This window comes from Tasmannia lanceolata, unplaced genomic scaffold (assembly GCF_043159265.1).
Source record: "Tasmannia lanceolata isolate RefF3 unplaced genomic scaffold, GAP_Taslan_0.1 ptg000019l, whole genome shotgun sequence".
NCBI lineage: Eukaryota > Viridiplantae > Streptophyta > Magnoliopsida > Canellales > Winteraceae > Tasmannia > Tasmannia lanceolata.
In genome coordinates, this window is record NW_027518696.1 from 14,008,673 (window position 1) to 14,026,281 (window position 17,609).

A 17,609-nucleotide genomic window follows, 5' to 3' on the forward strand; every position below is an offset into this window, starting at 1 on the left:
TATAGATGTATTTATTAAAGCACTACCTAGGGCTGCAAATGAACTGAACCGGCTCGCGAACATGTTTGGGTTCGGCTCGTTAAAAGCTCGGCTCGGGCTCAGGCTCGTTCGTTTACTAAACGAGCCGAACCCGAGCCCAAAAATTAGGCTCGCCAAATAAACGAGCCAAACTTGAGCTTTGTATAGTTCGGCTCAGAAAAGCTCGCGAGCTTTTTAGGCTCGGTTCATAAACGAGTCGAGCTTTAAAGCTTGGATTATGTTTGCTTTTATATATAAAATAAAAGAATGTGGGTTGTTTATCACAAATGAAAGTTTGGCCGAGTGGTTAAGGCGCTGGATTTAGAGGGGGTTTGGGTTCAAATCCCACAGATGTATGTTTTTATCATTCTTGAGACGAGCCGAGCTTAAGCTCGGTTCGTTCCACTTAACGAGCCGAGCCGAGCTTTCTCAAATATTTCACGAGCCGAGCCGAACATGAGCCTTCATAAAAACTAAACAAGCCGAGCCCGAACACCCCAAAGCTCGGCTCGGCTCGGCTCATTTGCAGCCCTAGCACTACCATGTAACATGCAATCTTCCCTAGCAGACAAGGGCAAAATTAACACATTGTTCCATCAATATTAGTGTGAGGGTTTAAGAAAGCCATACTACCATGTAACAAGAAGTTTTCCCTTGCAGACAAATTACCACATTGATCCATCAATATTAGTGTGAGGGTTTTAGGAAGCCTATATCATAAAGGTAGAATAGTCTTACAATTTGGCACACAAGGGTAGAGTGTTGGACTATATTTTTGTACTCTATGTTCATGCATTATATTTAGGGTACATGTGTCATGTTGCATTCTTTTGTATCTGAGTACCCAATGTGTCCTACACAATAATACAACTAATCATTCCAATCTTGGGTGTCTTTTGTTGGGCCCAAAATTTCACAAGCAAATTCACCGCAAACACTAGAAGCCAAAAGCTAAGTATATCTTTGAATACTAGCAAACTAATAAACAAAAGTAGGTGTAAATAATAATACCTACTGTATTTGATCGAAAGCAAACATTTAGAATGATTTATCACCTCATTTTGATAAGAACGCAGATCACATAAAGATGGATAAGAAAACACATATTAATGATAATGACATCTCAAAAATAAGACATAACAAGAAGCATTTTTACCATTCAAATAAATAAATAAATAAGACACAGCAAGAAGCCTTTTTATTTTTATAAAGGGCAATGGGAGTCCTTTTCATGAGTTAATTCTGGAACGATTCCCATAACCCGATTGTAGCGACCTTCGGTATTAACCACAATGGGATGGCAAACCTAGAAAGGATCACATTAGTACACGAGCAGTGACATCTATTTATCATAATCTACAATCAGAATATAACGATCAAAGAAGGATCAAATTACTATAAGAGCGAGATAAAAATACAAGATCCTACAAGGATCAAACTAAGAGCGAGACAATCAACTATATTTCTAACTTTGCAAGCAGCATATTAGGATTGGTCCAGTCCATGGCTAAATAGATCATCTCACTTCAAAGTTCAAACAAGTAACCATCACATCATAAAATTCGCTCAGTGATGCTTAGAAGGGATATTATTCACAGTTTATGAAGCTGATTCTATGTCAGTACTAGCACAATGAACATTTACCAGGTCCAGAAAATGTAAATGAGATTTATGAAACCTCCTTTTGCAAAAGACTTTGACAAGTACTCAAGAATCGAACCTTACATAACCCAACATCCACTAGCGTTCCCATGGAATTTGCAGGTTTCTCTTTCAATGTTATACCTGTAGTGACAATGAAAAAAAATAAAAATGCTAAATCCAAAACAAAATCAATATAAATATTTTTTTCTATCAAACAGGAAAAGAAAAGGCGCATCGACAACATGATAAGCCAACCCCAATATGGCAAAGCCATATACATTATGTCTCATAGAGCGAACAAACCAATCCCAATAGCTAATCCATATACAGTATGCCTCCTTGATCAGACAAAAAACTTTGTGACATACAAAGCTAATTATATAGTAATTTTCAACACATTGCATGAAGCCTCCTTGTCAATGTGGATAGTCCAACAAGCAACATTCAGAGATCCCCATCAAAAGCATATAAACATATAAATATGATGCCACTAAGTCAGAGTCTCTGCCTTAAAAAATTACGACTTAGTGACATACAAAGCTAATTATATAGTAATTTTCAATACATAATTGCATGAAGCCTCCTTGTCAATGTGGATAGTCCAAGAAGCAACATTCAGAGAGCCCATCAAAAGCATATAAACATATAAATATGATGCCACTAAGTCAGAGTCGCTGCCTTCAAAAATAACTATAAAGCACCTCCCCGTTAACATTACTAGACAAATACCTCTAGAGCCAACATGAGCTAGATTCCCCTTATCATAATATCACTGCCATTAAAGATAAAATCGAACAAACAAACACCATGGTGTTTAATGATTAACTGACTGTTGATGCTCCTCAATACCTCTAAAGCAACATATAAGCCCAAGGGCCAAACGAATGACCTTGAGAATCTACTCCCACATAACATAGAATCTTAATAATATTTTTTACCATTTGGCCATAATATTGAAGATATCTCAAAAACCTCCCACTGAACGCTGAAAGAATCTACATAATTTGTTTTTTTCTGAATTCCCCACAAATTGCCACAAAGCTCAAGATTTCCATTACCGTCTATTATTTTGAGGCTCTCATGCTTCACCGCATACTGCTCCTACTTCACCCTATACAGAAGTAGTCACAAAAAAATATACATGATACAACTAACAGAAACTGCCCATCCATTCTTTCTAAACCAAGACAGAAAAGAAACCTATATAAGCTTAACATTTTAAAAAACTTCTTATTACCTCTCGACAATTTTAAAGCTTCCCGACTTCAAATCATATTAAGTAACCATAAAGAGAACTCCCAAATAATAGAACAGAACTGTGTCCTTTCTTTTCAAGACGAACAAGACAAAACCTAGAAAAATCTTAAATATTATCTAATGTGTTTCAGCAGCATAGAGAGCAAATATAAAGGAAATGTTAAAATTACCTTTGTCACTCAAGCAGAAACATGGATGAGATGCCTTGATCACCCTTCGACTTGATGCCTTACGAACCCCTTAGTGTGATGCCTTAGGTCTTGTTGGTGTGATTCCAACACAACTATCCTGACTTCCTTTGGTGTGATGTCCTAGAAAAAACATTGGTGCAATGCCTTTGGTCTCATTAGTGCGACTCCAACAAATCTTTCTTTCATTCCAAGGTGTGATGCCTCGAACCCTTTTGGAATGATGCCTAGGGTTCCATTGGTGTGATGTTGTCGACTTGTTAGTGTGATGCTAACATATTCCTCATCTTTATTCTCTCCAGTACTTTTTTTTTTTGGAGAAATAGTTTGAAAACTGTACAAGCAAATGTAGGCTTGGGCATCGCTCATTGACCAAATAGAAAATAAAATCAGTCAATTAGCAGCTGCCAACTCTAGCCAGGTATGATGTGGGCAACAGGGAAAAAGAGGAGACCAACAGAAAACTGGTCACCTCGGCAAAGTTGCCTCAAAATCTTTGTTACAAAATCTTCTAGTTCTTCTCCTTCCCATAGTTATACTATTTTTTAATGGTAAAAATTGGGAGATGATTTTTTCACCCCCACTGTAGGATAATGCGCCCCCCTCTCCTTAACATGAATTGTGGGCAGCCTTTAACACTTTTTTACGTCAAATCACGTTAAAAGGGGGGGACATTATCCTACAGGGGGTAGAAAAAATAATTGCCCTAAAATTTTTACTAAAGAAAAGGTGAAGCCCAAGGATCGAGGAGGTCAAGTACAATAAAATAAAACAAGAAATAAAGAAAATACAATGGGGAAAAACTATCGATGATGGACCTAAGCAGTCTGAAGCCAAAACAAAGCACAACAGAGTTGGTCAAGCAAAATCGTTGTCTCCCTAGAAACCCCAGCTCGCGCTAGAGCCTCTGCATCCGAGTTGGTAAATCTCTAGACATGTCTAAACTCTATAGAGTGGCCCTCGAGGATGCCATGGACCTCCTCGATAGTGTCCGCTAGTCACCATGGGGTCAACCATCTAATCATATTAAGGGAGTCACTCTCGATAACAGCTCGATCCATCTGTATTTAATCCAACAGTTGAAGACGTGCCTGAATAGAGTCTTTTAGACCAATCGGACCTGAGGAAGCCCAAATCAGACCTCTATCAACAGTCCTCATCAGACCTCCAATACCAGTTGGTCTAGGGTTGCTGAGACTCGAGCCGTTGAAGTTCGGTTTCAACTTTCCCGGAAGAGGTGGTTCTCATTTTGGCCGTGGATCCTGCATGAGGTGTCTGCTCATCTTGATTTCCTCCCAAGACCTATAGAAATGTGTTACCAATATTCCACTAAAGGCATAAAGGATCGAAGCCCACTAGACGACTAGCGAGAAGATCTACCTCCGCAAAGTGTCTGCACCCTTAGATACACCTTTAAATACTCATATTTCTTTCCTTCCAGACCAGCCAGAGAGTGGAAGTAAAGAAGGTACTACATAGTTCTACCATTAGATCTCTCTCTTCTTCTTCTTTTTGAATGGTATCTACCATTAGATCTCGAGTTTCAGTTTTCTGTTTTTACATCATCTAGGACTTGCTTATAGCTCATTCCAATTCCCACGACCAGTTTTAAAACCTGCATCTTCTTCCTTGTTAGCATATCCCCAAAATTTTCATTCATGCTATTTGAAAATCTCAATCTTATACTTCTACAAGTAAATTGTTCATAGACTGATTTGACAAAGTAATGTCCCATACCAATATGTATTATATGTTATGTATCAAATTTGGCTTAAGGTGGTATGGAAATATGCGTTGCACCATAAAATATCAGTATCATCCTATACCAATGAGCATTCATTGTGAAGTAGAACCAATATGAAAAGGGAAAGGAACTTAAGAAAATTCTGAAGATCTTGATCCTATGATCAATTTGACCATGTACAACGGGCTGGATAATGAGCTGGTTCAGATCTAACAAAGTCAATAAAACATTGATCAAACTTAACTAACTGATATTAACATGATCTCTTATAGAATTTAGATGTGCCCAGCCAATAAAACATTGATCAAACTTAACTAACTGGTATTAACATGATCTCTTATAGAATTTAGATGTGCCCAGGAAAAGAAATATTGAAACTAAAACAATGTTGCATAAGTTGGGTTAAGGGGGACGAAACCCAACAAGGGTATGGATGTCAGATACAGCAGACCCCAAAAATGTGGAATCATGGAGTCATCAATATATTTTAATCAATCGTAAAAGTTTGATAGTCATATAAAATAGTTGTATAATAGGAAATATAAATGGTCATATAAAAGTAATATATACTTTTGCATAAAGCTCTCTTCTTGGAAAGGCAGACACACAACTTAAAGCAGTTTTATGTCTTCTGACTCAGAAAAAAACTGAAAAAAATAAATAAATAAATAAGTGAAGAGAAGTGTCAGGTATTTCATTTTGTATGGTGCATATCAACTGAAGTTATCTGCAAAAGTTCTACCTTCACGATATGGAACCCATTCATGTTTACGCGCATGGTGAGGAGCATCAAGAGGGGGCAACAGTCCCTATGAAGTGTAAGTAAAACAGAGAGACGTGTTAAAAGATACTTGCACTCAAATAATGTATATATGTTCTGTAGAAAGAAAAAAAAAATTAGGAATCAATGTGTTGTTACCACAAATTTTAAGCTAACATGTTTCGAAAAGAGGCTGCGCCGCAGATACTGTGGTGTCTCAAGATATTGCAAAATCCTTATAAGAAATTTTGCACCATTGTCAGTGTCCTCTGCATCCTCTGCTGCCGTGAAACCAGAGTTATCCACACATGTCCCTTTATTATCAAAAACGATGATCTGTTCATACAAGAGAATTCTCCTGTTAATTATGCACATTCCCCAATTTAAATATGTTAGAAGTGGGCGTGCAAGTGTAAGGCTATTTACCCAATAAATGTATTTTGGGTATTTTGGCTTTAATGACTTAATATAAAGCATAGAGTGAGAGGTTGACTTTTCAAATCGAAAGTCTCCTCCTTTCTTCATTTATCTCCTCTTATTCTCTGCTAACCTTTCTTCTTCTTTAAACAGACATGGTATCGGAGCATCTGATGCACTGATTAGTGTTCTTTTATATTCTTATCTGATTCTCCTCTTATACTTCATCAATATTTTATTTTTTATGAATCAAATCCTATAGAACCGATCCACACTTTCTACGGTTTGATCGTGCTGTGCAGTCACTAACAGACTGTGTGTTTTGTGGGCTGTAAGACACTTTTTTGACACAAATACAAGAGAGCTCGTGTGTGCAGCTAATGTGATCGCGGATATGTGCGTTTATTTTTATTTTTTGGAATGATATGAGTGTGATGCCTTTGGCTGTCTGCTGGTGCAAAATAGAAGTGTAGAGCAGATCTGTGAAGGTGTAGTGCAGATCTGTATAGTTGCAGTGCAAATCTGTGTGTTGCTGCGTGATGGTACAAAGCGAAGGGGCTGCAGTCGACTGTTAGTGTCTCTTATTTCTACCTGAAACTTTATATTTTTCCGTTAGGAGATCTAAATCATCCATGGTTGCTTATTTATGTTTCTCTTCATGACCAATTCAAATGTGGAAATTTAAGTTCCGCATGCAAGAAAGAAATTTTAAAAGACTACCAACCACAATGATGTCTATTGTTCTATTGTTCTTAACCACAAACGATAATAATATTCCTTCTTCCAAAATCATTCTAAGAACAAAAGTATACAATAATAAACCGCAATTTTCAAACAATAGCAACAAAACTCTAGAGGAGCGGTTAGATGCGACCAATTATATATACCTTATATTAAACATCGTCTATTTTTTGTTATAGGGTAAAGCGGTTTTTTCCCTTTTTTTCCATGTATATTGGTGGGTCAGAGGCAAGGTTCTATGTCCTCCTCTAGTAGCTATTTTTTTCATACTAGGGTGCCACCCCAGGTTCCTAGATAAGTTCAGGGTTTAAAAAAATAATAGCAACTAATCACTACTCCTTCATTCTTGCCTTAGAAAGACTCTAATAACCCATAACAAAGACTCCCTTTAAATTCATCCAAAACCCTAACAAGTGCATTCTTTAAAAATTAAAAAAAATAAAAAAATGAAGGAACTATGCTTTAAAGAAAGAAAGTGAGATTAAACCCAGAAAGATAACCTCATCTATGCTGAAAATGGTGGCCGCCCTCGCAATCTGACCCGCCAACTGATTAGAAAAATGGTTAGAAAATTGAAAAGTGGAGAGAAAAGAAAGAGAAATTTTGAATTCAAAGAGGTAGAGAAGAGTAAGAAGAGATTACCCTAGTGGCAAGTTCAAGTGATTGGGCGTTGTCAATAATGGAACCCGGAACAGCAATGCTTACAGTGGGTATCTCCTTCTTTTGAGCCGCGTCCTGTGTCTGGCTTTTTTTGTTTTTCATCTTCTTCTTCTTCTTATTCTCTCCATTGACTATCTCATGGTTCTTGTCCTCTGCCTTTTCTTCTCCTGCCTCCTCTCTTCCCTTTTTCCCCATTACACTTCCCTTTTTCTGTCTCAATCACAATTGCACAAACAGAAACTTTGGATACGTACTGGCTAGCACAATATGTATATATCTCTGATTTTATTAGCACTACCAATCAATCAAAATTAGGTTACTCACCCAAAAAAAAAAAAAAAAAAAAAAGTTATCAGCACTACTGTATTTTGATGATCACACTCTCGCTTTATTAAAAGTACGGTATGGCCCGCACCATAGGTTGATCCAAACCGTCCATTAGATGGGCCACACCTTAAATAGATTGTGCCCTAAAAACCCTTTCCATAGGTTGATCCTAACCCTCCGATCTATAGAGGTTTAGGATCTTTGAGTCACTCGACAGATCGGAGGGTTAGGATCAACCTATGGAAATGATTTTTTGAGGCACAACCTATTTAGGGTGTGGCCCATCTAATGGACTGTTTGAATCATCCTACGGTGCTGGCCATACCATACTTTTAATAAAGTGAGGAGTGCGATCATCAAAATACAGTAGTGCTGATAACATTTGCCAAAAAATATATATATTTCTTGTGTTGTTTCTTAGAATAATGTGATGAGAAAGGAATATGAAATATGAGTTTTACACTAAAAGGGTTTGTTGGGGGTGGAGACCACAATTTCTACCCAAACCAACTTGAAACCCTATATTTTGATTCCAGGGCCCCACCATCTCCATTAAAACACATGCATAGGATGGGTCCACCACTTCAGACATCATTTTTTATGAGGTGGGGCCTGCCATTTTACACCTTAGTGTGGTTCCCACTCCCCACCATCTCTACGCGAACCCATGCATCAGGTGTGGTCACCATTTTAACCACAGTATTTGATTGAGTGGGGCCTACCATCTCCATCAAATCCATGCACGTGGGGCCCACCATTTTAAACCTATGTTTGATGGGGTTGGCACCACCATTTACCTGTAATGTTGTTGATGGGTGGGGCCCACCATCTCTACCAAAACCTATACGTTAAGGTGGGGCCAACAATTTTGCACGCATGCATAGCATGTTCCTGGAATACTATTATGCATATAACTTTGATTTGATTAGCACTATCAGCCAAAATTAGTTTAGTTGAGCCCTGTTTGGATTGCTGGAAAATTTTAGAAAGGAAAAACTTTTCCAAAATTTCCTAATTTAGACAATATGCATGCAACTTTCATTTTACTTGGGCAGCCCCTCTAGTGCAATCCAAACAGGGCATTACATCTTTTTTTAATGTCCTTGCTGAGTCTCGCTTAACCTCCCTAGTGTTTGTAGAGATTATGAATAGGGAAAGGGAAATGATATATTCACCCCTTTTTTACTTAGGACAGCTCCCTGTAATGTAAAGGAGTAGTCATAAATGCACTAGAGGGGCTGCCCAATTAAAAAGGGTTGAAAATATACCTATGATTTTGATCAGATATTCTTCCCTTGGAGAAATAAGGGTAAGTATAACAGAAGCTGTTCTTGACAAACCTATACCTTGGATTTTGATCAAGATGCTAATATCTTGGACAAGTACTTGGTTAAGTCTAAAAATCAAATCAGCATGGTAAACTTGGGTTTGGGTCAGGTTGAAATTTTGCTAAAAAATGAACTGAAATTAACCTGAGCTCGACCCCATTTTATGGTAAAAAAACAACACGAATTCCAAAAAATCAACCTGAGTTGCACCTCTAGATCATTCCTAAGTTCTTATCCAGAATTTATTTTCTTTCTTAACATGCCTTGTCCAGAATTTCTTGCTTTTCCAAATTAAGAAAGAACATTCCTAAGTTCTATTTAGAGGCACCTTCAATTCACAATGATATTCCTCTAAATAAGCCATAACTATATCATTGCCCTCTAAATCCTAGAAATGAAATACTTCACCAACTGTGCTTCCATGACTTGAATTCGAATGGAGGCTTCAGTCATAGAGCCTTGGATCGTCCGCATCCTTAGAGAACAAACTTCCCATGATAGTGAAAGAGGTTCATTCAAGAATTAATGGAGTAAGATGGGGAGGCAATTCAAGGATTCAGCTTAGACATTTTCTGATCACTGCTTGATTTTTGCCTGCCTGTTAAATACAAATGACCAATTAAGTTTTCACATGAATCATATTTCCTCAAATATTCTTGAGGATTTTCCCAAGTTTCTCAAACACGCTTATACAAGAATAATGAAACCGGAGATTCGCCTTTGTTTCGATCAAGCGCTCTACTGTTGCTATGTATCCAGTTTACAATTGGGTAGACCATATACATTGTAAATGATTTTGTCAAAAAAATTTAACTTACATGGCTCTAATCTGCTCTGCTGACCTTGCAAGCCCCCCATCAACTGGAGGAAAGCAAACTAAGGAGCATTCATAGTTTTTTTTTTTCCTAGGGTTATCTTTCTCTACCTGAAAAAAATCTACTTGGAAACAACTTGGGCCATGGAGAAAACAAGAAAAAGAGAAGTAATACTGGAAAGAATGGTAAGAACCCTTGGAAACTTGAATTTCCAAAATGAAATCTAGGAATCAATGTTACAAGGAGCAGTTCTAGTAGTGTTGAAATCCAAGAATATTATTGATGTGTTATCCTTCGTACGCAAAGTTCTCGCTTCGCTCAACAAAAAATTAGCCACACTCTCCGCCGAATTCTCCTTATCTACATTGTAATTCTCCCTAGCCTGCACATTTGGTACAGACACTTTGGACGTTAAAAGATTATGCATAATTTCTTGACTTTTCATAGAAAAAACTGTTCAAGAACACTTGCATACCTGAAGGACAAGCTGCACAGCTCTCTTGATTCCAATAACATCCCATAATCCATCGCTAGAGTTTTACAGAAACAGAAATACCATAAGAACATCACTTTTTTATGATTGAAATGTGTCTATATATATATATATATAGAGAAAACGGTTCCTACACATGTGTAGAGAGTTCTCTACACACTAGCTTAAAATACAGTGGGGGCCGACATTGTTTGGGTGATCCAAGCCATCCATTTTAAAGACCCTCACATAGATAGGGTGTCTACAAAAAATCAGATCCATAGGATCATCCCAACTCTACGATTTGTGGAGGTAAAATGGATGTCTTTAAACCTTCACAAATTAGTTCATTTTTTGCCTCTAAAGTTCGAATGGTTAGGATGATCCTATGGATCTGATTTTTTGTGGACACCCTATCTATGAAAGGGCCTTAAAAATGAATGGTTTGGATCACCCAAATAACGTGGCCCCGACTGTATTTTAAGCTAGTGTGTAGATAACTTATCTACACATGTGTGTAGGAACCGTTTGCTCATATATATATATAAGGAAACTGTTGGTGCGCTTAAGCTCACCAAGCTTATGATGCGCTTAAGCGCCCAATCACATGGGTCCCACATTTTCTGTGGTGATCCAAACCATTCATTTGCAAGGTCCTATCGTAGATAAGGGGTGTACCAAAAATCAGCTCCATAGGATCATCCTAACCCCTCCATTTGTGGAGGACAAAACTGGGCAGATTTGTGGATGGGTTAGGATGATTCTCCAAAAATGGATGGGTTAGGATGATTCTATGGAGCTGATTTTTGGTACCACCCCCCCCCCCCCCCCACACATCTACGATAGGACCTTGCAAATGAATGGTTTCGATCACCACAGAAAATGTGGGACCCATGTGATTGGGCGCTTAAGCGCACCAACAGTTTCCTCCCTCTCTCTCTCTCTCTCTCTCTCTCTCTCTCTCTCTCTCTCTCTATATATATATATATATATATATATATAGATAGAGAGAGAGAGAGAGAGAGATTATATGATGAAGGGTCGTATAAACACATAAAGGTGGTACGATAGAACCACCCTTGATATTTGATCCGACAGCGGCTCCTCAAAAAGTGAGCTGTCGTTGGATCAAATATCAAGGATGGGATGATGAGTACGCGTTTATGCGACCCTGTCTATGTGAGGGCCTATCAAATGAATGCTTTGGATCATCCAAACAAAGTGGCCCCCCTATGTTTAGTGAGCGCCACTTCAGGAACTGTTTACTCATATATAGGAAAAGGTTTCTGAGCTCGAGCTCAGCCTGAGCTAGAGCTCAGAAACCCACCATTTCTATGTTGTTTCAGTCATCCAACCCATTCATTCTATAGGTTATAGGTAGGATTATGGTTATGGTTATGGTTAGGATTATGTATATATATGTATATGTGTGTGTGCGTTCATTTAATTCATCTGAGGTGGCTGCTCTCTCATGCAACAGCCACCCCGTGAAATGCCTTCTATGATGGTCCCTAGCAAATCATGTACACACACATATACATATATATGAGAGAGAAAGAGAGAGTGAGCGAGAGAGAGTCACCTTGCCAAAAGCGCAAAGGCCTTGCTTGCTTTGGGAATATGCACAACTTGACTTACATAAGGCTCTGAAGTGAAGCGGGGATCTTGCTCTTTCAGGAACTTGTCTCCGAGCATGCGGGCAATGTTCAAACCTGTGTTGTCAGAATTTAACAGATCAGAAGACCATCAACCATGGACTTGAGACATCCTTGAAAAGAACTTAAGAGGAATCACCGCATAGGCGTGTTTCGCCATCTTTCAACGGAGGCCCTGTTTTTCTTAATCGAGTCTTCTCTGGTTGACTAGTTATTCTGTGGTCCTCTGTCATATTAATTTGCTTCTCACCAACACTGCCACAAAGAGAACATATGGATTGTAAAGAACAAAATGTGCAATTTGTGATAGCTTAAGAGATAATATAATGCAGTTGTTGAAATGAGGTTCAAAATGAAAGGCCAGTGAACTTGATTAATGAAAATCCAGGACGAGAACACCGTGCCAATACATCATGTGTAGAAGAAAAATTAGAAAGCTTAATATGCACAAGATTAACTGCTGCTCACAAAAGTTGTTGAAAAGTGAAGTAATATCTACAACTATTCAATCAATTTCAATATATGGCTACGTAGTAAAATGAAGCCTGATAGAATATTCCTGGATTTGTAGAATTTCCCAAGAACATGTTTCAAGACATAATCCAAGATTTCAGGGACCCAGCACAGGGGGAGAGACAATTCATGCTATGGATATCAAAACGAAGATAAAGTATACACCAACTTAAACTAAACGAATGTTATAAAATGTTCGAAGCAATAATACAAGATGTTAGACAGATTAGCAAATGTGCACTGACATTTTACACTTTTAATTTTCAATCACCTTAACATGGATAAAATGCTCTGCCAAGTTAAACTACAAACAAGGTATTATCTTCTTCCTACTTGAATCACAGTTCCAACCATAGGATTGAAGCTGCGATAAAGAAACCACATTGGATCAGAACCCGAAAGTGACCTTTATAACAGTATCCATAGCATTTTGTCGCCGCAGAGACTGCAATATATACTCATAATAATTGGAGCTCACACCACCAACTAGCTTCAACTAATCAATGGATAGGATTCTGAGATAAAATTTAAAGAACTTATATTTTCTGCGTGCATCATAGTTAGCATGTGTTAAGTCTCAAGCGGCAAAAAAGAAATCGCAATGCAATGATGAAAGCCGCAGAAATGGAGAAAAAAAAAAGATCAAGACCCATGCAAGTGAGGGTTTTGCCTTCACTAGAATGCAGTGTACGGAACTTGGTTTACAAAAACTCACATGTACCGATTTAAAAGTCTCCAAAGTTCGAAGTCAACTCGTACAATAATAATATAAATCCAGCTATTTCATAGTGATGAATCCACATATATAGTAGTGAGCACCCACTAGAAGAAAAGTAATGTCTCCCATGTTCAAATCAGTGTTAAGCTATGATTTGGCCGGCACTTCGAATCTATTGCCGACTCATGTGTCCTGCCGAGTCCAACACGACACGCGTGTCCACATGTGTCGTGTCCACACGTGTCGACACTCCTTTGGACACTTTTACTTGTATTGCTGGAAGTGTTAGACTTAATGCGGGTGTGTGGACATGTTTTTGTACAGTGTCAAGTGTGACATTCTCTTTTTTTATTGAATATTGTGTTTACCTCATTTAGATAGCTCGTATCCATGTCGAAACTGGACACACGAATCCATATCCACAAATCATGATTACATAAACTTTCTATTTTAGCCATGTCCCCGTTTCTAAAGATTGGGGGTTTGTTGTGTCCGACACTCCGTGTCCGTGTCCACAAATCATAGGTGTTAAGTGCTAACGTCTCATGAGGTATTAGTTTTATCATCTATTGCATTAAGAGAGAAATGCTGCCAAGATTGTACTGGTTTAAAGATTAGTTATACAGCCCAATCGGAAGTCAGAAGTGATATACATATACTAAAGACAAAAAGAAGGGCAGCCTAGTGCATGAGGCACCTGCCATTGTGGGGTCTGGGGAGGGCTATATGTACACAGCCTTACCCCTGCTTTGCAAAGAGGCTGTTTCCGTGACTCGAACCCGTGACCACCAGGTCACAATGGAGCAACCTTACCGTTGCGCCAAGGCTCGCCCTCTATACATATACTAAAGACAAACATCACAAAATTAAAAATATGATTTCATAAATGCAACCACGGACTGACATGGAAATCTAACATGGAATGGTAGGAGACGAGTAAATATCCAGAGATAACTAATCCAACCATCATTTCCCGGTCATTGTACGTAGAGTGAGTTCGGTAACAAAAGGCAACAATTAGGTCCCAAGATGCATTTATGTTCCACAGGTGTTCACTGGAAATAGGGTCCATAGACAGTTGAGTAAAAAACACACCACATGAGGTGTTATCTGCGGGACAAGAAAAAAAATGAAACACAATCCACTCGAATTTAACAAAAAAAAAATGGGAAAATTACATTTACACCCCCTCCTCTAGTTTCTGACACATCCACTTCCACCCCTATAGTTTAAAACGTGACAAATACACCCCTGTAGTTTCAATTTGTATAAGGTAGGCCCCCTCAGTTGAAGGTTCGTCCATAGATTGAAGGGTTAGGATGATCCGATGGAGCTGATTTTTTGGGCACACCCTATCTATGTCAGGGCCCATCAAATGAACGCTTTGGATCATCCAAACAATGTGGGCCCACATTATTTGGATGATTTTTTTGTAGTGTTTGGATTCGGGTATGGGCCCACATTATTCGGATGATCCAAAGCGTTCATTTGAGGGGTCCTGACATAGATAGGGTGTGCCCAAAAAATCAGCTCCATCAGATCATCCTAACCCTTCAATCTGTGGACGAACCGTCAACTGAGGGGGCCTACCTTATACAAATTGAAACTACAGGGGTGTATTTGTCACGTTTTAAACTATAGGGGTGGAAGTGGATGTGTCAGAAACTAGAGGGGGTGTAAACGTAATTTTCCCAAAAAAAATTGAACAAGGCAGTTCGGTGGTCAAGTTTGAATCTGAAGGCACAGGTACAAGAACCAAAATAAGTTACCCATCATGTCACCCTAAAAATAAGAGTTTCCAGGGGAACTGTACAAGCTGATTAACATGTGAAGAGTCTCCCAAGAATTGGAGCAAGTCAATATTCAGAAAAAATGGAAGTGGAAGATACATGAAATAACAGAGAAGTTAATGACGCAGAAACCTAGGTAGTATGATGGGCAGATTTAAACCCGTCCATTTTAAACCTCCACAAATCAAGGGTTAGGAAGATCCTATGGAGTTGATTATTTTTGGCATACCCTATCTATGTCAGGGCCCATCAAATAAATGGTTTGGAACACCCCAACAACGTGAGCCCCCCACTATGTTTCTGGTTGATGAACCATAAACACTTTTTCATTTGTGAGTGTATACACACACACACACACACACATTTAAAATATAATGTTTATCGCTTCAATTTCCCCTAATTGCCAAGGTGAAATGTGGTTAAGAGTTGGGATGGGCAGGATTGACTTGTTAAGGCTTTGAAGGCATCTTACACTAAACTAAAAGAAATAAAAAAACTAAATAATAACTGGTGATAATGTATATAACATTCTCAAAATATGCCCAACTGTGCGCTAGATTAGAGAACAACAATATGGAATGGAAGAATGACAAGTCACTCTCTTTTACTTTCCTCTCCCACCCCCTCATACCAGTTGTGAGGCTTCCAACAGGAAAACTGCCCTCTTAATCTTTTGAAAGAAACTTGTCATTTTGTGTCTTTTCCACTGGCAAGGTCCTTCATCAACATGCAGGTCCAATCATCCAACCCATCCACAGACACCGATTTTTTTATGATTTTTCATATGTAATATTTTTACATAAATTTAAATTGAATTGTAATATTGTATAGATTACTTCAATATAAGATATTACCTATAAAGTATAAAGAAACTTAATCTCTCTCATCCCTCCAAATCACTTGCATCAAAAAACGATACATACAACTATTGTTTTGTTAAATTCACAAAGAGATAGGTTTTGATTTACTGCCAGTTTCCTTCTCTATGTTCATTGCATCATGCCTCCAATATATTAATGCAAGGTTTTAAATCTCGGTTTCGGTCATCAGCGAAACCGAAACGCTTCGGTTTCGGTACGAAATTTCGGACGAAATCTTGTAAAAATTTCACCAAATTTTCCGAAATTTAACTGAAATTTCCGAAACGTTTCGGCCGAAATTTTGTACTTTTCCGAAACTATGTGCATTTCGTTTCGTTTTCTACCGAAACCGAAATATTTAGGCCGAAACGAAACGTTTCGGCCGAAATTTAAAACCATGTATTAATGAAGCCCCTCTTGCATCAGCTTCCCAAAATTTTCCTTCATAACAACTAGTTCACTTGTCAATAAGCTCTAACCACATTCATGACACTTTCTTACACAACGCAGAAGCTACTTGTGAACTAAAGCCACAGCCATAGTTTTAAATTTCGGCCGAAATATTTCAGTTTCGGTTCAAAAGTACATTGAATCGAAATTTTACTTGATTTCCCCGAAATTTCATTTTTCACCCTTTATTACAAAATTTCCACCGAAATGACCGAAATTTTATACATTTCGATGGAAATTTTTTTTAAAATCAAAAATTTTGTCAAAATTTTACTTGATTTCAGCTGAAACTTCCACCGAAACCGACACTGAAACTGACATTTAAAACCTTGGCCGCAGCCCACATCTCCATCTATCCATCGTGCAAACACCTTGAATACAAGTATGATGAGTATCAATCCTCCAATTAATTAATAGATCCTCTCCCACAAATTTGCCCATCAAGAGGGCTAGTTCACTCAAAATAAATCTTGGTATTCAGCTCTTGGTTCTTGAAAGGAAATCCCTAAATCAGGGTTCCAAGAAAGCACCTCGATACCCAGGGCACTGCATCTCCTGCTAGGATTAAAAATATTGAATATTTGTATAAGTTGCGAGGAGACGAAGCACATAATATTCTGAAAATGTGAAGCTCTGCTTCAATTTGACGAGTTTCCTGAACTAGAGATTCTGATTTGAAGTCAGTATCATCTATTTCATTGATTCTTCCTCTTTCGCAAGGGAGATCAATCCATTTAGACAATAGGTAGACATACAGTATTTATAGAGGCAGTTGATGGCCTTGGCCTGGAAATATCCTTTCCGTAGCAAGAGATGATGTTATTTGGTGTTCTTAATATGAAACTATTTCCATGGCCTTTAAACAGTCGACATTAAAATATAAGCAAAATTCAGAAACCAATGTAGTAGACTTAACAGTTACTATTTACTGATACTTCAGCACCTTATTTTTTAATGGCATCTAATACTTCAGCACCTTAAAATTCCCTATCCAACATTTCCGACAAGTGAAAATTACTTCGAAAACAGCTCACCTAAAATATAGCCCAAAATGTTTCTTTGTAAATTTCATAAAATGGATTTAGTGCTTGGCAAATAAAAGTGGCACGTTTGTCTGGGCTTGCAGCAGCAAAGATGACCATCGAATGGCGATCCTATCATTCCGGATGGTTCGGTCATGGATTGGCTATCTGAAATCATTATATTTCAAGGAAATATCTAGTGTGAGTCGACATCATGGCCATCCAACTTT

General features: G+C 38.2%; 2 protein-coding genes across 6 annotated transcripts in view; both read right to left on the reverse strand.

The window, feature by feature from the left end:
* LOC143852858 (methyltransferase C9orf114 protein) overlaps nt 1–7,745 on the reverse strand; it is a 30,242-nt gene extending 22,497 nt beyond the window's left edge. For all 4 annotated transcript variants that reach the window (XR_013236877.1, XM_077362481.1, XM_077362483.1 and 1 more), the window contains exons 1-5: nt 7,412–7,745; nt 7,270–7,317; nt 5,771–5,947; nt 5,594–5,660; nt 1,739–1,803 (exon numbers count right to left, since the gene is read on the reverse strand). Coding sequence is in view for 3 of the 4 variants with exons in the window: in XM_077362481.1 (XP_077218596.1) it covers nt 1,739–1,803; nt 5,594–5,660; nt 5,771–5,947; nt 7,270–7,317; nt 7,412–7,624 (570 nt within the window). In the remaining variant the exon portion in view is untranslated. The remainder of the gene's footprint in view (nt 1–1,738; nt 1,804–5,593; nt 5,661–5,770; nt 5,948–7,269; nt 7,318–7,411) is intronic.
* A 2,037-nt stretch (nt 7,746–9,782) lies between these two features.
* KAPP (kinase associated protein phosphatase) overlaps nt 9,783–17,609 on the reverse strand; it is a 29,405-nt gene continuing 21,578 nt past the window's right edge. For both annotated transcript variants that reach the window (XM_077362177.1, XM_077362176.1), the window contains exons 10-13: nt 12,166–12,281; nt 11,954–12,083; nt 10,375–10,429; nt 9,783–10,281 (exon numbers count right to left, since the gene is read on the reverse strand). In XM_077362177.1, coding sequence (XP_077218292.1) covers nt 10,123–10,281; nt 10,375–10,429; nt 11,954–12,083; nt 12,166–12,281 — 460 coding nt within the window. In that variant the 3' untranslated portion in view covers nt 9,783–10,122. The remainder of the gene's footprint in view (nt 10,282–10,374; nt 10,430–11,953; nt 12,084–12,165; nt 12,282–17,609) is intronic.